The following is a 23,603-nucleotide window of genomic DNA, read 5'->3' on the forward strand; positions in this document are numbered from 1 at the left end:
GATGGGATAAACCTTCACCCCCCACTACAATCAATTGTAATAATTTTGACATTGTGTGATTAATTGTACCTATTCATAATTTGCGGGTTTATCCACATCAACAGAATCATCACGAAACGTCAGTTTTGGCAAGTCGTTTAAAGCTCCAGGTATCTCGTGGCTGTACCTATAGCACACGTCCGTTCATAAATTGGCTTCTCCTCGGCTAGGATGTCATCCCTAGTACCTACGATTTAATCCTGTAGCAACGTTATAGTTCGGTGTTCAAACCTACTGCTTCGATTTCAGAATATAAATACTCCTAACCTTTCTTAAAACTAACAACGCTCAAAGCAACAATTTACACGTTTGCAATCACGTAGGATAATGAATCACTTCATTTGTTTTGTTTCCTTCGCTCCGCGTCCAGTTTACACCAGTTAACATTCCTTGCATCGCAATACATCTTTGGTCGAAACGCGTGCTAAAAGCCCGCAACACAGGTCTAGCCTAACATTTGATTTCCTCTTGTCACTTTCTTTACTTAAATACCTCTATATTTAAAAAGACGAAAATATTGTAACCTTGCCCTTTATTTTATGTCAACTAGGGTTATGTTACCTTTAACAGTTATATATAAGGAACAGTGTCCCTTTATATTTCCCCTCCACGTTTATAATAGCACGCAGTGACCCGTACCGGATGAGCGTTAAAAATCTGCAGGCGTTAGTGTTAGTTGACCAGTCAACGCTGCTGTGGCCCTTGCTTTGCACTTACGTGGGGAATGGTGGCGTTTCGCCTCGATAGGCACCCATTGAACCGAGCCGGCCGTCACACCCGCCATAACAGTTCAGAATAGTTTCAGTTATATATTGCACGACCCTCGCGTTACAAATTAACATAAAGAGCCTTTCATTAAGAGCGAAGTTGTTTATTGGGATGTTTATCGTGCAGCTGCGTGTCGAAACCGAAAACTTTGTTTAGTTTCGGGTAATGGGTCAATGTCGTAAAAAGACGTGCGATCTAATCGCAAAAATTCGCAAAGCTAAAATGTAGGAGTCTACACAAGTTTTAAGTGCTTTTAGACTTGATGAGGAGCTTTGGTCTATTCTGAAGTCATTTTGCGATAAACACCAAATACGTAAAAAATATTTTAGAGAATTTTCAAAGTATAATATTTTACTTACAAAGTTTATGGGAAATTTATATGATTTTGAGAAGCGACAATGATAGCGCACAGAACAAGCCGAGTAGTGTGTAATTCAAGATTTCAAGAACCCTTACAAATAGGCGGGGGTGGCTTTTAATTGAGGTGTTTGACATATCCTTGTTATTATTTCAATACACAGGTACCTACATATCGAGAGTTGAGTGATTCAAACTCGGGTAGTTATGTAAATGACAACCTCAAGTCGCAGATAAATCTGCCTGTATCCTAAGAAAAAAAAATCTGCTGAAATAATTAGTGTGGGTTTGTAAATTGGCACAGTTAAACCTAGTACCTACGTAAAGTCCTTGTGGCTAGGGGATGTGTGGGGAGTATATCTAGGCAGGTCCTGCAAGTATAAGTAGTCCGCAAATTTGAAAACGTTTGCCAATGAGAAAAAACGGTTCTTGAATGGCGCTTATGTGTCCAAAAAGTAAGTAGGGAAAGTCCCTAACAAAATTAACTTGGTGAAACGTATTCAAAGTTTGAATGGGTAATTAGGCAGCTCTGCAAGCAGTAAACATTTTTATGCCTCATGTTCTGAAAAAGGGGTTTGTTTATATTTTTGGAAAAACAAAGCGTCGGAAAAAAACTGTTTATCATTATCACGAATTGTCCCTGGAATTGATTGAAAAATGCGACCTGCAAAGAACATCCGGATCCGGAAGCATTTTTATAAGGGCGGCACACGACTGGTTGTTGTTTTTACTCTTAAGTAAATATCTACCTACAAAATGGACGAGGCGAAAAGAAAAATCGACAAGTTAGAAGAGGATGTTTTTTTTACTAAGTCTAGGTACCAATCAACTTGATCTGAAGGTCACGGGATCAAACTGACACACAAGAGCTAAGTTTTTCAGTCAGGGTACGTTTCTTTTTATTTTTCCAGTCTCATTTTCGTGTTGGAAAAACATCGTAAGATACTTAATTGAACTCATTCTAATAAAGTCAGGATCTAACCCATAGTGCGTTTTCACATTATCCGATCCGATATCGGATGTCGGACCGATATCCCATACATCACAGGCGCCATCTTGGATTTTTTCTATTGAAATCCTTCCGACATCCGATATCGGATCGGATAATGTGAAAACGGTCTTAGGGTTGGAAGGTAAAATGAAATGGTACTAACTATTTGAAATAAGATCTGATACGCAATTTATGACTTAAACATTATCTAATATCTATAGACCATAGAGGAAATGACAAAGAGTTGCGGCTAAACTGCGCCAGGGATCCCTTTATTCCTTTTAAATAACGGAACCCTAAAAGCCTGATGAAAACGGTCCTAATTTAGAGAGCTCGATCAATGACGGGTTGTGAAATGGAAGGGTCCGGTGTGAGCACGTGCAAATGACATTCAAACAAATGAAGATTTTCTTGCCCAGTAGCCACAAAGCCAGACAGCGATTAAAACTAGATACAAGTTTATTAGTTTCTAGCACGTTTCTTCGGATGAAATCGATTCGAGACTAGACTATAAATGCGATAAAAAGCTGATTCCGAGAAACTAAATTGGAAAATAAATGTAGCGATATTTCATCTATTGGAGCCTTATTAGGGCATTTCTCAGAGCGTTTCAACTTTTTTGATTTCGGTGACAGCATTATTACCCGAACCCCGTAAGCGTAGCATAAGTTTCATTTGTTTCTGGTAGAAACAAAGAAAAATAAACGCTCTGAGAAATGCCCATTATTGCTAATGCTTAATTTATGATAAGTATTCAAAAAAAAAACATGTTTTAACAATTCTAATTAACACAAATCAAATTATAATCTATTGAAAATATTTCAACTTGTGCTATTTGAAAGTAGTCACACCACTATATATACCTATAAATTAAAACCGAAATAAATTACACATATGAAAGAACAAGTGACCAAGGCCTCTAGTGCCTGAGGAAGCCTTGGTCACTTTTTCTTTCATTTATCTGTAGGTAATTTATTTCGGTTTTAATTCATTTTTTAACAATTGTACTTGACCACGAAGTCGACAAACACATGTTCTGTTCAGGAAAAATCAGAATCTACATTAAGAAACTAGACAGTTCGAGTGTCCATAAGGACAGTCTCATCGAATTATTACGTTAATATTAGGTAGGTAGGGAACTAGATAGATAGATAGATAGATAGATAAAAATCTTTATTCTTCTCATTATTACATGGCTCTAATGGCAAACAATTTTGAAATTTATGTATACATACATCGTTATTATTTAAAAGTAAAGTTAAGTAAATAGAACATGCAGAATTAAAGTTATATGTAATTGGTAACATGCATTAAACTAAACCCTAAACGTATACAAACAGACACTGTAAGGTATAAAAATAAGTTGAGCCATGTGATGGTGCGAAGAAGAGGCGCTGACTCAGCATCAAGCTGCGGAGACCCGCAGCGCTGGTATTCTGTCAGAACCGAAAGAGTAGTGACGCTAGGTGTGCTGCACAGAGTGAACCACAAGCCGACTTCATCTGCTCGATAGGTATAAGACTGGAGGTGTGGTATTTATTTAAGGAGATAGGGCAAAAATTGGATATGACTAGGCATTTATTTATCTTAAGTATTTATGTATATATTATCTAGGTTAGGTGTAGTTTTAGTGGTGCAGGCGGTTTACATTGTTTGGAACTAAACTTTTTATAAGAAAAACCAAGAAATATAAGATAATACATGTATTGTTAATATAAGTAATACTCATTACAGGCATAAGTCAGTCGATTAATTAATTAACATTTACTTTCCTTAACATCTTTTAAAATATTGTTAGACTGTAAAGCAGCAATGGCAAGATTTCTTTCTTGTTTCTCCTCATTCAGTTGCAACTGCAAGTTCTTAACGTCCAGTTTGAGTGTTTTTATTTCGTTTTGTAATCGCATGACGACGGCCCACAGGCTCGTCGATCCGTGCGCCGCAGTCGGGTGTGTAGGCAGGGACGGCGACCTCACTAGAGCTTCAATCGTCAATGGGCTCTCGTCGTCGCATTCTGGAAACAAATTGAAACGAAACGGGATACAGGCTTTTGTTTTGTTGCTTATTGTCTAACCCCCTTATTCATAAACGTTTACTAAAGTTGACAAACCGCTAATAATAGTTTGTCCTTTTCCGAAGTATCGGTATGTGGAAAGCGACATACGATTATTAGATACTTGTTAGCTTTAGAAAACTTTTATTAGGCACGCCACACAGAGTCTTAAAATTCATAATCTTAAAAAAAGACTTGTATGCAATCTGTCAGATCAATCTGAAAATTCATAATCTTAAAAAACAAGAGTGCGTGTGGACAGTCGCGTAATTGTATGGAACTCCGTGCACTCGATCTGATTTTTGTAAGATTATGATTTTTTCAGATCATGAATTTTAAGACTGTCTGTTGCCGGCCTTAGGGGGGAAAAGTAATCGTTGAATACCCACCTTGTGCAGCGTGTAAGTAGGTTCAGGGCAGATAGGCAGTAAAATTAAATATCCTAAATCATCTGTGTTGTGTTAGGTATTTCATAGTTTTCAAAGATGTAGAAAGTGCCACAGTGTGAAATTTGTGTTTATCAGTTTGTTTAGTGTGATGTACTTATTAAACTTGGTGTAACCTGGCAAGTAGATAGTTTGCGTTGGTTGAAGCGAGCAAATATAAAACAGTTACAGAAAAAAATTAGGTACATCCCGTACATCAGTTATGAGTACATATATCGAGCACACCAGTCGTTCATATGAAAATTAGAAATTAGTCTGTATATTTCAGAATTAGGTATGTAGATTGTAGGTAATTATGTATGTATAATTTACTAGATGCAGGAGATGAAACAACGACTGGTAGGTACAATAATAAGTTGGTGGGGGCACAAAACTTTATATGTTAAGATAAAAAACTAGTGCGCACATATTTTTTGAAAGTTTATTTCATATAATTTGCTCAAAAAATAAATTATAAACTAGTTACTATAATACATACATATGCATAGTAGTCGTAAGATAAACATTTATTTTAATGCAACACTGTATACATAATAACGATATTTAATAAAATCTTAATAGGTATATTATAGATATACTCATTGCAGTTTTTAAAACTGCCTAAAACATAGGTTGTCAAAAACAAAGTTATATAAATTAATACACATAAATAAAACATACACGGAACAAAAATACATAAAATATATTAGTTTTGGCGGATTCTTTAATTTTAATTACATCATCTAATGAATTCATTAGGTACATACATATAGTTTTAAATAAAATGCTATAAAAAGGTAGTCAATAAGAAAAGTTTTACATTTTATAAATGTCTTTTGCACCCAATTTTTAAGGCAACTCTACGAAATACAAAGTGTGCATTTTATTTAAAACGGATTAATTTAATTAGTACCCCAATTACAAACATAACAGTAACAACAAGATACCTACGAGTATGGTGGTAGCATATCCCGAGCGCTTCATATATTTAAAATTGTGAGGTCATACTTTTCCCCTCCACGTTCATCATTATTATCCACGTCAGAAACACGATCATCATACTCGTGCAGAGACGGGAAAGCAAATAATTAATTTAACATATCCTGATTCCAATTTAAAGACAACACATCCTTATTTCATCAGAGATTACGCGAAGCATGTAGAAATATTAGAGAGGTATCAAGAAACTTATTGAACTTACATTGTGTAAGTTACAAAAGTTACCATTAACATTATACCTTATCTACAATTTCGTCGAACTTGCAAGCTTATTGAAGTTGCGCACAGAAATCTCTATGGCGTACATTTTTGGATGTAATGTACGTAACACCTAGCACTAGATATATCACGAATATTAGCATATATTACCTCTACTGCAAGAAATTATACGAAAAAGAAAATTCTATACAATTTAGTTAATTTTCCGGCACTATGAAACGTGTATCGTGCCGTGCACCGTTTAGTCCAATCTAATCTATACTTTAACAATTACAAATAATATCTACAAGCCATTGATATTATTTCTGATCTCTACTCTATCCCTGTATTTGCACGCATAAAAATATCAATCATACAACCAATATTTTTGACCTTCGTATCTGAGGCCTGAGCATGTTAATAGTTATTTGTTATACAAGGGGGCAAAGATGTATTTTAACGCCGAGTGTAGAATTGAAAAACGAGCAAGTGAAAGGATTCTATAGTTGAACCACGAGCGAAGCGAGTGGTTCGAGAATAGAATCCTGAACTTGCGAGTTTTTTAACACACGAGAAGTAAATACATTTTCTCAAACATGCAATGAAATATTGTCTTTACGTTCCTTAAAATGGGCTGGGAAGTATCGCTTTTTGGGCGCAACAACTCGAGAGGACTGTAAAGGGATTTCATATTATTTTTAGGCCTAGGCCTGCAAAGTAACTTTTTTTTATAAAATATTGTCCTTTAGAGCATTTTTTATTTATTTCATTGTATGTTTGAGAAAAGCACTATACATGCCTCGGCGTGAAAACGGATTCCCGGCCTCGTATCCCTATCCGGCCTCGCTCGCACGCTCGCTCGGCCGTATATACCCACTTGGCCGGAAATCCTCATTTTCCCGGCCTCTGATGTAATGTACTATTGCACCCGAGTGTAACACAAAACTTTTCCCCTCACTAAAGCGAGGAAACTACAACGCAAAAAATGCGTTTATCACTGCTTCCAGTAGTTCCGCAGGTGGTAAATCATCTTTATTACTAGATTCACCTACTTTTATCAATTTTCAAGCAGTTAATTTGACGTTATTCAAGGCCAAATTACTTTACCCACTAGTGGATAAAATGCGTTTTTACCCGCTGGTATTAAAGGACAAAACACGTGTTTCCGAGCTAGTGAGGGGAAAACAAATAAACATACCAAACAGTTTTGCAACTGACTGAAAATTAGTATAAGTAGTAGTCTGAGGTAATTAAGGGAAAATAACAAGCTCGATATTTAAAGAAAGTAATTGCACATAACTGTTAAATATACATTAACAGGATATTCATTCAAAAAAGTCTACCGCATATATAATATAATAGTATTATGAATATTTATTAATCTTCTTTAAATAATGGCTTTTGCCAGGTAGGTAGATTATGGCACAGTCAATTATGTATATATAATATGTATATTGTATACATTTGAGAATATACTTTTAAATTTAGCAATAAATTGAAAATGAATATCTAATTCTATTAACAAAAAGCGTCAATCCAAATCTACGCGCAATACATGCTCGTTATCTACACTAACAATTTCGGTAATAAGACCGTTCAACAGAGTTAGGTATTTTGCAATATTGCAGTTGGCACTGCTGTAGTCTAGTGGCCGCGTATTTACATATACGCCGCACGGTTGCAGTGGCGCGTTTTCGTTCAATATTTAACGAATAACACGCCGCGCCGCCCGCTGCTCTGATTACCCACTGCAACACCTAATGCTCACTCATGTTTCCATTAGGAACCTTACGTATATTTACTCTGATAATTAATAATAAATATATTTTGTAAAAGCTAGATTTCATCGCGTTTTATAATTTAATTTTACATGTAAAAAAACCGGCCAAGAGCGTGTCGGGCCACGTTCAGTTTAGGGTTCCGTAGTTTTCCGTATTTTTCTCAAAAACTACTGAACCTGTCAAGTTCAAAACAATTTTCCTAGAAATCGTCTTAATAAAGTTCTACTTTTGTGATTTTTTCATATTTTTTAAACATATGGTTCAGAAGTTAGAGGGGGGGGGGACACTTTTTTTCCTTTAGGAGCGATTATTTCCGAAAACATTAATATTATAAAAAACAATTTTAGTAAACACTTATTCATTTTTAAATACCTATTCAACAATACAGGGTGTTTGGTAACCGGATGCAAAGCCGAAAGTAGGAGATAGTCTAGGCCATGTAGAACATTTTTAGCCATACTTGTCTTAGACAAATGTTATTAGTTTTTTTTTAATTTAAATTTTAAGATTTGTCGGATAAAACTACAAAACTTCAGACTAAATCGATAATAGTACTTTTTTTACTGCAGGTAGATTTTTTTTTTGTTTTATTTTGTATTGTGCAATGTCTATCTTACACCAGGAAAGTGATTTGAAACATCTTTGTCTAAAGAAAACGAGTTGACAGCGATTTAAAATTTTAGTTACATGAAAATGTAAATGATTTAAGTGATTTAAAAGTACGATAAAAAAAAACTAAAATAGCCACGAATTTTCAAACCATTTTAAAAACATGCTTGGCTTCTACCCTTTTATTTAAGCTATCAAACACGACTGTAGCTACTGTATCCTTGAAAATAAGCCACCTAAACCAACTGGGTAGCTAAAATGTTTCACTCTACTTGTGATACTTGTGGTAGTTGTGGTGACGAATCTCATTATGATTTTACAATAAAACATTGGTTCTGAATACTAAGTTGGCGTTGACTTGACATTTGACTTGTTTTAAAAGGGTTAAGTGTACTGGACAAAACTACCACATGCAATTTTAACAAACAAAGGCTTGCGGCGCGCCGCGGCGGTGAGAGACAAAAGAGACTGATAGCGGCAGGCGGCGGGCGATAAGACAATCATGTCTCAAGCCATTTTATCTTTGAAAATAGGCTACCTGTACTAATAAGAGGGAATGTTTAGGGTAAATTAAAACAAAAGCATAAAAGATAAGTTATTTATTTTTACGATCAACACATTAAAATTACACATCATCGCTCGTTTTCAAAATGTGACCCGCCGTTTCGAATACAAGCACGAGCCCGTCTTCTTACTTCTGTGGTGGTTGTTCCGAATATCATTTCTTCCCTCATCCTTTCGAACGCCGCTTCTATCCTCTCCCTCAGCTCTTCTACGGTATTAATGACCTCTTGTGTGTAGACTAGCTCCTTAGCTCGGCCCCAAACGAAAAAATCCAATGGTGTCAAATCAGGTGACCGAGCGGGCCAAGGGATTCGTCCGCCTCTGCCGATCCAACCGTCCGGGAAACAGTTATCCAGATGCTCCCTTACAGCCAGAGAGTAATGGGCGGGACAACCGTCGTGTTGAAATGTCACTGCACCGGGCAGCTGGTCTTCGTCAATAAGCCTGGGCAAATCGTTTTGTAAAAATTCCAAATAATTTGCCCCATTTAAATTATTTGGCAAAAAATGTGGCCCAATAAGGACTCTGCCGATGATTCCAGCCCACACATTGACGGAAAACTTTCTTTGGAAGGACACTTGCTTTTTCCAATGTGGATTGTTGTTTTTGTCAGCCCATTGGTGTAGGTTATGGAAATTTGTGATCCCCTCCCGGGAAAATTTCGATTCATCGGTCCAAAGAATGCTTCGCAAAAAATGTCGGTCTTCGATATCCGCATTGAGTAAAAATCGGCAGAAGTCCACTCGGCGTGCAGGATCTCCTTCGTCCAAACCTTGAACTCCGATGCCGTGAAAAGGATATTTTCCCTCACGATTCATTGTGGCCCATACTTTCCATGTGGACAAGTTCAGATTACGAGCTACCACTCTGATGCTCGTAGTCGGATCCTCTGCAAATGCCTGTAGAACGTCTTCCTCCACTTCAGGGCGATTACGTCCTGGATTCCCTCCATGTTGCACAGCAATACCATTCTCACGTAGCCTTCGGAATGAATTGTAAAACACTCTCACATTAGGCAATCTCCGGTTTGGAAAACGCTCTTGGTACATCCGTCGGGCCATCGCTCCATTACTGTCAGCTTTGCAGTACATGTAGATAATGTCAGCGTATTCTTCGTTCGTAAACTCCATGTTTACAATGAAGAAGTCGTAATTACACGTGAAGGAGCGCCTACGGCAGCTACAACTTGACACGGTAAAATTGAGATGACAGCGGGAAATTAAACCACAATGAACGTCTAATCGCAACTGAAGTTGTAACTAGACTAAATTACTAGTTTTTGCACAAATACTCATGTAGCTAATCAGTTTATCTTTGTCAATAAAGCACAAAACCGATCATCTTTGTTTAACGCCGCTCGCCGCCTGCCGCTATCAGTCCCTTTTGTCTCTCACCGCCGCAAGCCTTTGTTTGTTAAAATTGCATGTGGTATTTTTGACCAGTACACTTAACCCTTTTAAAACAAGTCAAATGTCAAGTCAACGCCAACTTAGTATTCAGAACCAATGTTTTATTGTAAAATCATAATGAGATTCGTCACCACAACTACCACAAGTATCACAAGTAGAGTGAAACATTTTAGCTACCCAGTTGGTTTAGGTGGCTTATTTTCAAGGATACAGTAGCTACAGTCGTGTTTGATAGCTTAAATAAAAGGGTAGAAGCCAAGCATGTTTTTAAAATGGTTTGAAAATTCGTGGCTATTTTAGTTTTTTTTTTTTATCGTACTTTTAAATCACTTAAATCATTTACATTTTCATGTAACTAAAATTTTAAATCGCTGTCAACTCGTTTTCTTTAGACAAAGATGTTTCAAATCACTTTCCTGGTGTAAGATAGACATTGCACAATACAAAATAAAACAAAAAAAAATCTACCTGCAGTAAAAAAAGTACTATTATCGATTTAGTCTGAAGTTTTGTAGTTTTATCCGACAAATCTTAAAATTTAAATTAAAAAAAAACTAATAACATTTGTCTAAGACAAGTATGGCTAAAAATGTTCTACATGACCTAGACTATCTCCTACTTTCGGCTTTGCATCCGGTTACCAAACACCCTGTATATCACACGTTGGGGTTGGAATGAAAAAAAAATTAGTCCCCACTTTACATGTAGAGGGGGTCTAGGGTTGCAAAAAAACGGTTTTTTTTCTGGCTTGAAAAAAAACATGAAAAAAAACCGTGAAAAAAAACAGTTTTTTTTTCTGGAGTATGTTTTTTTTCTAAAGTTACTTCTAAAGTTAGTACTGTACTAAATCTCAAAATTTGATAAAGATAAAGATAAAGATAAAAGACATTTATTCATGACGCTCACAAACACGTACGTACATGTACACACAAGAATAGGACAAAAAACAGAGAACATAAAACACACAAAGTACAAAAACAAAGTACATTTGCAAAGTAGTTAATACTTTTATACGGTTTTTTAGACTTAATGTTAACTATTAAACGAATTTAATCAAATAACTTTAATTTCTGGTCTTATAAAAGTAACATTTACGAAATCTGTAGTTGGTAGTTATCACTATTTACTGTTGGCAACACCACCGCCTCTCCACGCTACACGCAGCATCGGGGATTCCCCAATAAACGTTTGTATACTGAATGGTAATTGAATTAAAATGTACGTGATTGTTATTGAAACACGTTACAACTCACGAAAAACCGTTATTGTCGTATTATTTGTTCATCTGAAAAAAAACCATATTTAGAAAAAAAACCATGGTTCTCGGTTTTTTTTCATGTTTTTTTCACAATTCTGAAAAAAAACATTTGGTTTTTTTTTCTATTTACAACCCTAAGGGGGTCTAATATTTTTTTCCATTTTTTATTTTACTACTTTGTCGGCGTGATTGATATACATGTTGGTACCAAATTTCAGCTTTCTAGTGCTAACGGTTACTGAGATTATCCGCGGACGGACGGACGGACAGACAGACATGGCGAAACTATAAGGGTTCCTAGTTGACTACGGAACCCTAACAAAGCGTGAGGAAGGTAACAATCATCGCATGATGCCATCACATCAGTTTTATTTAAAAACTACGGAACCTTAAAAAACCGGCTAAGTGCGAGTAAAATGTAGCTAGGTACTTTCAATTTGCAGAGGTTAACAATGTTCATAACTATTCCAAATTTCATATCGATAGCCTAAGTAGTTCTCGAGATATTTAGTAATGTGACAGACAGAGAGACAGACGGACAGAGCGGCGCCATAAGGCACTGGTCCCACCGCGAGCTAGTAAGCTATGAGCTATCGGCTATAAAAACGAACAAAAGATAATCACTCCCGTGTAAATAAAAGAGACACAGCGATGTTTATAGTTACTCGCCCAGCGGTGAACTATCAATATCGCCGTGTCTCTTTTATTGGCACGGGAGTGATTATCTTTTGTTTGTTTTTATAGCCGATAGCTCATAGCTAATTAGCTCGCGGTGGGACCAGTGCCTAAAGGTTCCTTTTGTACCTTTTTGGTAGGGAACCCTAAAATAAGATTTATTTATTCCTATTAGCAATATATCACTATGTCAAATTATAGTTTATAATTCAAAAACTCATATTATGTCACATTTACCGACACGGCGTCACGACTTTCAAAATGATCACGATTGTGCTACAATACATACTTTGTAAACTTTGTTGCACGAAAACTTTTCATAAATGAATGAGGTTCTGGTGAGTTGGTGATCTGAAAATCGAAACTTGCTATATACCTTTAGGTACCACTAAAACCTACGTCACATCTTAGGTTGCGGTTATACCAAAAATACACGCACCTATATTTAGAGATGTTTTTATCGTAAACAGAATACTTTTTAGTGAAGAGCGTTACAAAGCAGGAAAGGCTCATTATAGCACTAAATCATGAATATAGTAACGGCGGGCGGCTGCCCCTGCTCCCGAAATAGTCTCACCTGAGAAATGAAACTGCGAGCACTTTTGGATACTGACGCAATTTTCATAAAGCTTCACCTAACATGTCATACTTTTACCAGGACTACCGACTACTACCAACATATTATTAATATTTACGTTCTAAACGGTTCAAGGCATGCATTTTACATTAACATCCAATATGCACCATATTTTTATTATCTATATACATACAATCACAAAGCAAACCTATAAAATTAAATTGATCTGTAAATCTAACCTAATATATTAATAATACTGCACTCGCTATAATAATATACACGCATGTTAAGGCGATATATAACAAGCCAGTCGTATTGGCTTTTGCAAAAGAAAATAAGACGACAATATTCAAAAATATACTTTTCTGACTAGAAAATGTAGTATCTTTTCTTTTACTATACTAAATTACAACCCAGTAGGGTTCGTTCCGTCTTATTTCCAATTAGAATATTGGTTGAACTAAGTCTAAAGCACTTTTTAAATATCGCTTGCGTTAAATCGTTACAGAGCCAATCCATTTAAGATAATGGTACGATTAGATCAATATCTTTAAATTCTATATAAATGTTATTAGTATGAGTCATCGTTTAGTAATAATATTAAAAATGGGTCAATGCTCACGCACATTAATGTCACTTAATGATGGATAAATTGAATGAGAGAAGCCTTTCGAGGACCAAGGTCAAAACGACCGAAAAAGAGAGAATGACTACTTGTGTCAGTCGAAGTGGTGAGATTTGGTGAGTTGTTTGACGAAAGAGCCGCAGCACCAAGTGGAAGAGCGCGCGGAGCGAGCGGTGCGGGGGGCGACGAGCGGCGCGGGCGCTGGCGCGGAGGCGGGGGCGACCGCACGCAGCGCCGCCGCGAGGCTCGGGTGCGACCCGCTGCGCCGTTCCCGGCCCTCGCACAGCTTCTGCCTGCGCTCCTCTGAACATTCCCATAGATTCGGGTTAGAGCGGTTCATCTGGAACTTGCGTTCCGAGAGCAGCCTCCTCGTCTCGGGGCCGCGGTATAGGTAGGTGTCGGCGGCTGAGCTTTTATTACGCTTCACTTTAGAAGACTTGCTGCAGCCTACGTAGTCGGGGGTCTCACTTCTTAGGACGATAGGCAATTTAGTGTAGTTATAGTGAAAAATGTTAGAAGCGGGTGCGTGATATTGTACTTTACCAAGAGACAAGTGACCGCAGTCCACTGCAGGTGCGATATAAAGGCAGCCGCATGTAACAAAATAGAAAGTTTCAGACTACTTTGGCACATGGTTATACACCTGGGTTAATACATGTACTTAGATGCTGGGTGCACAACTTAGCACAGTTGGAACCAAATTATTCGGTTGTATATTAACGTGCCTGTTAGTTACGTCAGCTAGGTTACAAAATGCATTAATAGTATTAACATTTCTACTTTAATGTATTACTTTTATATGTAATATTCATATGTCATATACATTTAAATTGAATGTCCAATGATAAGATGCGATGAATGGCTTACTAGTACATATAAACTAAACGATTTTATTATGAGATTCATACGAGATAAGAGTATATTTTATTTCTAACTAGACTAGAAAGCCGCTTTGTACTGGATTTTACACCTACACCGTACAAAAATCATAAAATAAAATAACTTTAACAACAATTTGCATGAGTCGTAGTAAATCACTAGCATTAGTAAGAAAAGTTAGTAAAGCATGCTGCAACCTCATGCACTATAAAAGTTTGTGCTCACTTAGGATATACAACACGTATAATGTATACAGTAGGTATTATATACTATATGAGTGTATACGTAATACGTAAATAAATACGAGTGTCAACGGTTAACAACACCAACAAAACATTTCGAACGAGTATAAAGGTACAAGCGCTACTTTTTATGACTAGCGTTATATTTGGCTTAGGGTGTTGATTATTACACATCATTCTAAAAACCAACTGATAATACGGTTTCTTGATTTGGCATGTCTCCTCCTTGTAGCCTCGAATATCTCCAGTGGTATATTGGGTACTGCATAATAAAATATACAGTAATGTTAGTATAGATAGTATGTATGAGATATTACCCTTTAGTATGAGATATTACAAATTGGGTATTGCATAACAGTTATTGTATACTTTTCAAAAAACTGAAAATTCGTAAACTTCAATAGTTTCGGCCAATACGCATATAAGTTTCAGACAGGTATTAATTAGTTCAACGTTAGTCTCGCGACAAACACAAAGGTACTCTGGAGACTTCATTAGGAAGGAAATCGCAAAGCAACTGGGAGTAACTCGAACAGCACGCAGTCGACCATTAGTCATAAAATCTGAGAACTACATTGTCTATTTAGTAGTTTAGTATCACAGACGCAACACACCTAATCTAGTATATTTTGTTCTGTCCAATACGATATGAAACGAGGTACTCACCAGAACTTACAGCATTTCTGCAGCGCGCTGAAGTGCAATATGCTTCGATGACCTTGAGAATAAGCGCGTCTTCTTCATAGGAATTCGACTTTCGTTGGTGTGGTGCATACGGATGCGTCGGGCCTATGTTTTCGTCGGAGCCCACCGTGAAGGACTGCGGCCGCAGGGGCGGCGCGGGGCGCAAACATGTTATACTCCACCCTAAAATAGACAATTTTTGTCAGTTCAAACAAATAACTCCTGTCTTCAAGAAAATCAAGTTATTTTACATTCATCTATCTACCTTTACTGCTGTAGTTCGATCCCGCCGTGTCGATGAAATCAACGGATGAGAATTTTTTACCGATAGCATTTTTATTTGGTTTGGCAGGCGACTGATCAATAGAGTCGCAAGAATTTAAAAGCCAGCGGGCTGACTGATTTTTTTGTTTACTTTTTGACGTCTGCTGGGAATGCTGCGAATAGCTTTGATGGTTGTTGAATGAGTGTGATCTTTTGTGGCTGGTTAGACCTGACGATAAATCAGGGTTATTGCCGTCTGGCATGGCCATCTACAAAAAAATAAAAGTATACATGAGTTCTTGAATCCAGACTAAACATCTATGGTTTCAGAATACCACACAATGTAACAAATCTAATTTTAATAATCAGGTTAAGTGAGCGTTGTTTTAAAATTGAATCGATCAAAATACAGTGAGAAGAATAACAATTGATGCCAGAATTTGTGTACTTGTTTATTTTGATTGGAATATTGTAATGTCTCGACATCCATTATCGTTTACCGAGTATCAACAACATCCGCTCAACGTCTATTTAAAGCACACTTTATAGCCCACATTTGTGACCCGGCTCCATCTCAGCTGGAATCGCAGTGCCTAATACGTATTTATACTTTTATTACGGTAATCAAATGTCTCAGACTACTGCTTTTTAATTTTCTAAATATTTTATGGACCCAGGCTCAAATGGACTTCGAATCGATCGCATTCATTTCGTTTGGTAGGTACATTCACATAGTACTTTAAACAGTTGTACCTCTAGTATAGGCACAGGTAATAAAAGCATATCCATGCACTTCTCTTAAATTGTTAGTAAATGAGGTATCTAGTTGCAGTGGCAGGTATTTTTTCAGTTAGTAAGATGAATAAACACAGGCAAGGATGATCAAGTAAAGCACTGCAACACTGGGGTAACTAATGACAGCATTAATGGTTACAAAACTTCAAGGCAGTAAGTATTATTATCTTCAAACCAGTGATGTACAAACAGTCTCTCTTTACAAAAGTATTATCCTTGCCTGAGTCGGTGACCACTGTTATGGGTAATTTTGCTTTCATCCACCAATGCGCATACAAGTCCGAACGGTACACCATGAAGCCACTCTTTGCTTCAGTTAAATCTTTTTGGAATTTCGATAAGTCCTCGCTGCGAGATCTAGTTTTGCGAGTTGTCACACTCTCTCCTCTTTTTTCTTGGACCCTCTCTTGGTCAAAAACATCGCAATTCCGACGTTGATTCACACGAGACGGTCTATCAATTTTCACATCGTCACCTTCGGGCTTCTCCCTGAATATACGCATGTGGTAATGTAGACTGGGCTTAGTACGTTCTGTTATATTCAAGGTACTCCATTGACATGGTACGGGCTGTCGAACATTCTTTGGAATCTCCAAATGGGTACTAGGCTTGCGATAGATACGTGGTGGAGGATCGGGTTTTAATTTGATTTCTGGCACATATCGCTCAATATTATGACGAATGGACGTTCTTTTAATTTGTGGTGAGGACACCGGCGGGTTGGCTGCATACGTCGAAGTCGTGTGGATATTTGACGAATCCATTACGTCAAGACTAGTTTCCGACGTCACACTCGTTACGCAAGAAGTTCTTGCCGTGGAACCGAAGGGAGATGTGCACCTACATTGATCTTCAAAATTAGCAGCCTCTATTTCGGACAGTGTTAAATTTTTACGGCGATCATCAAAAGTTCTTGGGTTTTCCACTGCATGCCCATCAGAGTCATTTCCAGTGCTTCCGCCGGCATATTCATGCAAGTTCAACTCGGGAGACGCCAAGTTGCAGCTTCCGACTACTCCGGAATCCGAAGATCTCGGGCTAGGGCATAAAGATCTATTGCAGCATTCACATTTTCTGCATAGTTTATTCCCATCAGACTGTGAACTCATCCTTTGCAAGGTGGATTCATTACTTTTACAGAAACTTTCAGTTTCCACCATAGACTTGGACAAAGAACGCCTAATTCTTTTATCAGAATTAAGAGAATGTTTACGAAAAGGAATATCGGTATTAAGGTTCATGTTAATTACTTTGACATCATCTTCTTCGTTTCTAAACATTGGAGGCGGATCAATAACTGGATGATCAGGATAAATAAAATCGTTACAGAGTTTTGGAGATGGTGGTGCGATTTCTTGCAATATGTCTGTTATTGGATTTTCTTCGATCATATCTTGAGAATGTGTTTCGTCTGTCGATTTCCATAGTTTTGGGACCGAATCTTTTTTTGTCTTAATGGGAAAGCTTTGCCTTGTGGGTACAAAATCAGAATTTTCATATCCAATTGTATTCATTGGAATGTCCTCGTCAATATTTACCAAATCTTCACATGCCATGTAAGGTCTCACTTCAAATGAGGAGTTTTCTGTACTTCCTGACTCTTGTGCAAGTAAATGTCTGTCACAATCCTGCAGACGTTGGGATTTTTGTAAAGGAGTGTCTTCAGGTCTGTTCACGGCATCAAAAATATTCATGTGCGATGGAATTGACATAAATATATTTTTCATACAATCTCCCCTAACTAATTCGGACTCCTCAAGATTAACATTATTCGTGCTGTTCATGTAGCGGACATAGCCATAATTACTACCCCAACTACTAACAGAAGAAGCCGTTCTAGGGCTGGTAATGTCCTGAGCATTTTGCCTCATTATTCTAGGGCAGGGCAGATCGTCTATATCGCCGTAACTAGAGCTTGAATATGACTCAGTAGTGTCAGATTCCCTCTCACTGTCGCTATCCGACCCATCCGTTTCGGTGCCAACAGTCCCGTCATTTTCTATTTTTAGCCTTATATGGTTCTTATGTTTTCTCATAACGGGTATTCCCGTTAATTCAAAGGCTTTTGCCCATGTCCGCTCGTGTAACAGTTTACGTAACATTTGTCTAGTGATAACCTTTTTCTTAACTAGTCTCGCAAAATACTTGGTGAGTGAATAGTAAGGTGAGGCGGAGGGGTAACTGGGCGGTGGCAAGGTCACGTGATAAAGGCTTCGACGGCTACAATTGATGCTAGACAGCGCCCCTTCAGAGGGAGAACGGGTCAGCTGTGTACATACAAAAATACCTTAATATTGAAACTTTGTAAACAACGCTAATTAATCATAACAGTCAGCCGTAACAGTAATAAAGTAGCCAAAACACATACTGGTGCCCAAAGCATATTATTAACCTATCGCGCCACGACTGTGATTGAAATATTATTCGTGATCAAGGATTCCAAATGCCTATGGTCGCTTTTTATAGTAAATAAATTGATCCTTATTTATGCGTCATTTATGCAATTTAATAAACATATTATATATTATGTAAATAAATATATTAGGTACTCACATGAGGCAGCGATTGCGGCTGACCAGGTTCATGCACAGGGCTGCTGGTGTTTGAATGTTTCTGCAACAAGCTGACCCAATTGTCGGCCTCCGCTCTCGTCTGACACACCGCCACTATGGTGTCTATCATTGGACCACTAATTTCAAATGCATTCTTCCTTGTTTCAGAGTCGTCTAGTTTGCATACTGTTATCCCGGTTAGTGGCAGACAACCCTACAATAGAAAAATAATTATAAAAAAAAACTTGTTATTCTTCTTGTGTCAGATACGAAAATCTCAATACAATTAGACAACCATCCCGATTGTTTTTAATGTTGTACTAGAATGACATATCAAAGTGCAAACCCGGTTTATTTCGATGACACTTCGCTACTCTTTGGGTATCCCGATACAAATACTCGGAATAACGCGCAACCCCTGTACAACTAAATATAGGAATCTTGCCATAGATCTACTAATGAGATAGACTACTGATTTCTGTCACAGTACACAAAATCCGTTCGAATACTGATTCTGACACTGGTCAAATATAACTTACCTCATAGACAAACGCAGACACCCTCTTACTAACAGACAACAAAAGCAGGGCCGAAGGGAAAAGCACGAGGTACCGGTCTTGGTGCGACGGGCCCACGGCTACGCTGCCCATGTGCAGGACGTCGCCCAGGGCCGCCAGCTCGCCGCCGGGCCAACCGCGCACTTCCCCTGTTACCACTTGGAGCTCTAGCTCTTTTTGCCGCCGTAATGCTGCACAGGCACTCTGGATGGAACACAAAATACATGAGCTTTAATATGTGACGTTCGTAATTACGTAAGTAAAAACCGGCCAAGAGCGTGTCGGGCCACGCTCAGTGTAGGGTTCCGTAGTTTTCCGTATTTTTATCAAAAACTACTGAACCTATCAAGTTCAAAACAATTTTCCTAGAAAGTCTTTATAAAGTTCTACATTTGTGATTTTTTTCATATTTTTTTAAACATATGGTTCAAAAGTTAGAGGGGCCCCGGACGCACTTTTTTTTCCTTTAGGAGCGATTATTTCCGAAAATATTTATATTATAAAAAAACGATCTTAGTAAACCCTTATTCATTTTTAAATACCTATCCAACAATATATCACACGTTGGGGTTGGAATGAAAAAAAATATCAGCCCCCACTTTACATGTAGGGGGGGTACCCTAATAAAACATTTTTTTTCCATTTTTTACTTTTGCACTTTGTTGGCGTGATTGATATACATATTGGTACCAAATTTCAGCTTTCTAGTGCTAACGGTTACTGAGATTATCCGCGGACGGACGAACGGACAGACAGACATGGCGAAACTATAAGGGTTCCTAGTTGACTACGGAACCTTAAAAACGGGATATTTTTAAAACCTTTCATTTAACTTCACACAAATGTGTGTTTGTTTATATGACGAGTCCGATGGGCATTTGGAGTTACCGCACATGGTGGATTTTTGTGCCGATTGCGTCGCTTAACAGATATTAACCTTTGAAAACCCATACGTCAAATATGAACACTCAATTTTGAATTATGCCAAAATTAATTAAGGCTCAATTTGAGACCCTGCCTGCTGAGCCGCGGTCCTGGATTCGAATCCCGGTAAGGGCATTTATTTGAGTGATGAGCACAGATATAATGTTCCTGAGTCATGGATCTTTTCTATGTATATAAGTATGTATTTATCTATTTAAGTATGTATATTGTCGCTTAGCACCCATAGTACAAGCTTTGCTTAGTTTGGGGCTAAGTTGATCTGTGTATGGTGTCCCCCAATATTTATTTATTATTTATAGGCGCATATTCAACAATTTTATTATACTTACAGAAATATCTTTATAAACAACTGAAGCGCGATGTGTGTCGCCCCTATCTGGGTGCGCCTCATGGACGTGTCGCGCCAGTTCTTGCAGCATCGCGGGGTACTTGCTGAGGCGACGGAATGGCTTGGATAGCCCTGCTGTTAGTACTAACACTCCAGGGCATACAGCACCGGCATTCTCCATCCATGTGTTAAGATCCTCTCTAAAAAAATTTGCATATTAAGGTTAGTCTTGACTTTAACCAATATAACACAGAATAGCAATTTTATTTTAATATATTTTATTGCTTTATACAGCACAGTTAAATATTATATCAAACTAGCAGTCATTAGCCCGGTCCACACAGAGCAAGGCAATGTGCTCACGCAGCAAGCATGCTATGTAGACATGCCTCGGCTGAGGCATGCGTGCGTTTTGCTCGGTCGGGCATACTGCCTCCACCGAGACACAATTACATTGGACGTTTGCTGAGTCAGCGTGCGTGCCTCGCTCTGTGTGGACCCGGCTATTTTTGTAGTATTTCTCATGTCAATATTTAAGGATCTTTAAAACAGTGGATTCAAATCTGAACTATTAAGCTGCCAATTCATGTCATTATTTTAAATTTGAAACAAATTATAATCCTAACTGTATCAGACAATAAAAAAGCTGTCATCAATTTCAGAATTTGTTTTATACCACAAATAACACATTGACTTACTTGTATTTGTCAAGGATGCATACTGCTTTAGGATGACCAGCACAGTACGTCTGATGCACTGATTTTATCTTAGGAGCCCACTGCAAGAACAGACCGCCCACCCGCTGGTCTGGGCCAGTTTTGGTTGCACATTCTTCTAACAGACCAAGGAACTGTTCATGAGTTTGTAGCACCTCATTTATATTGCCTGTCAATTGCTTGAACTCATCTCTTGTCAGCCTAAAATAATTAGGTACTTGGTTGTGAGATTATTGCTTACACATACTTCAACTATGTATAAAAACAATTTTAGTTAACACACTAATGAAGCCAAAATACCTAATACAAATACAAAGTATGGTTAATACACTATTTCCCAATTCCACAACAGCAAATGTATTCAACACATATCATGACTAATAGTTTTTATAAATAAGATGTTTCATTGTTTGCTTAATATTATTTATTGCCAAATGATTGATTGTTTCTAATTAGTATTTATAAACATAGTTTATACTTATTAAAAACATAATGTTCTCATAACCAAATGTCAATAACACTAGATTCGAGATATAACAGTATGGTCACCAATGATAATGTTACTATCATAGTTGTCACCTATTACGAAGGCCTTTATTGTCTAAATAAAATATGACCACAGGTGACCATTACTCCTTGTGTTGTTGAAAAATAATGATTTGTTAACTTGTCTCAAATTATATTCTAGTGTTATGTTTATGTACCAATCTTAAAGCTTGTTTTATTGAAATAATGTAATAAAATTATTATGTTTACTTGCTTACATGTCACTATTTTCCAGTGGCTGTAGAAAATTACTGGCCAGTCCCTGCATCTCGGCCACATGTGCCTTTTCTGAATCAATGATATCTTTGAGGACAACATTTCTAAATGCCTGAATTTCAGATGCTGCTCTAATAGGAGATGTAGTGAGAGATCCAGCTTGATCTAAAATAAATACAATATTAATTTTTATGCAATCAAGATCCAGCACGGGAAGCATGGTCGCGCGATAGACGATAAAATAGCAGGCCGTCCCTATCGCACTATTTGTAAGTGCGATAGGGACGGCCTGATATTTTATCGTCTATCGCGCGACCATGCTTCCCGTGCTGAGAAACATATATATTTTTTGTTTAAAGGTATAATCTAAACAGCATCTAGAATACTATTAAAAATTGACAGAAATATTAGCACATAATGTTTTAGTCTTTGTAGACAACAGATGAGTGAAATTGTAATTACTGCAGTAAAACAAAACATTACCTTTACATTCTGTAACATAATTACTAGGGAACCACCCAGTAGTTTCTCCTAAAGTTCCTTCCCACCAGCCTCCTTCCTCCTTCTGAGTAACGGTGATAATATCACCCTTTTTGAAACACAGTTCGTCATTATTCTTGCCTTTGAATGAGTAGATTGCTTTTACTAAGCAACTTTCAGTTGACATTGTGTAGGAACTCTAGCACCATGTTATGGATTTGCTGTAAATACCAACAAAAAACAATACTTAAGTAAAACGGAGTTGAGACAAAAATGGTAATAGAAGGAATAACTATCAAAAAGACCTTTTAATCAAAAATAAATTCAAGGTAGCATTCATGCTGCTAAACCAGAGTAGTTAATACAATGTGTAGATTGTTCGAAGTGTATACCTGGTGTTACTTACTGATTTATGAATATCGTCTTTACTTTTGGTAGATTAAAACGCGTAATTACGACAGGATGTCAAAACAATTTCCGGAATTTGCGAGACCACTGAAGGGACGAAAATGACTTATGAAATCTCGTTCATAATTACACTGACTTGTGAAAGATGATATATTTGACCGTAAAACTTATTCCTTATACTTAAAGATTACGGGTAAATAAAGAGAACACTGATATAAAAGATAGAGAATATTTTATCGCACATACTACACTCCACTTTACACTGACTTGACTTCCAAAAATAAATACCATAGACCAAAGAGAATACCATAGACTAGACTATACCACCTAGACAAATGATACTATACTAGTAAAGGCCACCACAAACTGCACAACACAGTGCTTACGAAGTCGTAACAGACTATCGTCACCAAATACACAAGTAAAAGCGAGATATACTAGTCCGAGATGTGCAATGCATAGATTTATCTTATACTTTTAAACGAGCAATTCTTGTATATTTATTTATTTATTTATTTATTTATTTATATATATATTTATTTACACTGACGATCTCGGAAACCGCTCTAACGATTTCGCAGAAATTTGTTATGTGGGGGTTTTTGGGGGTGAAAAATCGGCCTAACTTATCCTTAGGTCCCGGAAAACGCGAATTTTCGAGTT

The 23,603-nt window shown here is 37.4% G+C and overlaps 1 protein-coding gene across 6 annotated transcripts; it reads right to left on the reverse strand.

The window, feature by feature from the left end:
* Positions 1-3,843: 3,843 nt before the first annotated feature.
* LOC125226855 (rho guanine nucleotide exchange factor 7) lies at positions 3,844-23,243 on the reverse strand. 6 transcript variants are annotated; one of them, XM_048130993.1, is made up of 11 exons: positions 22,939-23,231; positions 22,536-22,753; positions 22,055-22,217; positions 21,273-21,491; positions 20,576-20,774; positions 19,284-19,505; positions 18,746-18,958; positions 15,399-15,666; positions 15,116-15,316; positions 13,872-13,895; positions 3,844-4,169 (listed from the first exon to the last, which is right to left on the reverse strand). In XM_048130993.1, the coding sequence occupies exons 2-11, from the start codon at positions 22,717-22,719 to the stop codon at positions 3,913-3,915; spliced, it is 1,950 nt and encodes a 649-aa protein (XP_047986950.1). In that variant the 5' UTR covers positions 22,720-22,753; positions 22,939-23,231; the 3' UTR covers positions 3,844-3,912. The 6 variants fall into 6 exon arrangements, with proteins under 6 accessions (XP_047986950.1, XP_047986951.1, XP_047986949.1 ...); XM_048130994.1 differs by lacking the exon at positions 13,872-13,895 and having other exon boundaries at positions 22,939-23,228; XM_048130992.1 differs by lacking the exon at positions 3,844-4,169 and having other exon boundaries at positions 12,188-13,895; positions 22,939-23,232.
* Between the last annotated feature and the right edge of the window lie 360 nt (positions 23,244-23,603).

The sequence above is a fragment of the Leguminivora glycinivorella genome, chromosome 6 (assembly GCF_023078275.1).
Source record: "Leguminivora glycinivorella isolate SPB_JAAS2020 chromosome 6, LegGlyc_1.1, whole genome shotgun sequence".
In the NCBI taxonomy this organism is placed as follows: Eukaryota; Metazoa; Arthropoda; class Insecta; order Lepidoptera; family Tortricidae; genus Leguminivora; species Leguminivora glycinivorella.

What these genes read in the sequence shown, in the direction of transcription:
- LOC125226855 (XM_048130991.1), bottom strand. Translation starts at nt 22,719, where the DNA reads ATGTCAACTGAAAGTTGCTTAGTAAAAGCAATCTACTCATTCAAAGGC. An exon ending in TGCATCCTTGACAAATACAA is followed by an intron (nt 20,775 to 21,272) that starts GTAAGTCAATGT and finishes AAATTTTTTTAG; the next exon opens with AGAGGATCTTAACACATGGA. An exon ending in TTGTTTATAAAGATATTTCT is followed by an intron (nt 19,506 to 20,575) that starts GTAAGTATAATA and finishes TGTTCCATCCAG; the next exon opens with AGTGCCTGTGCAGCATTACG.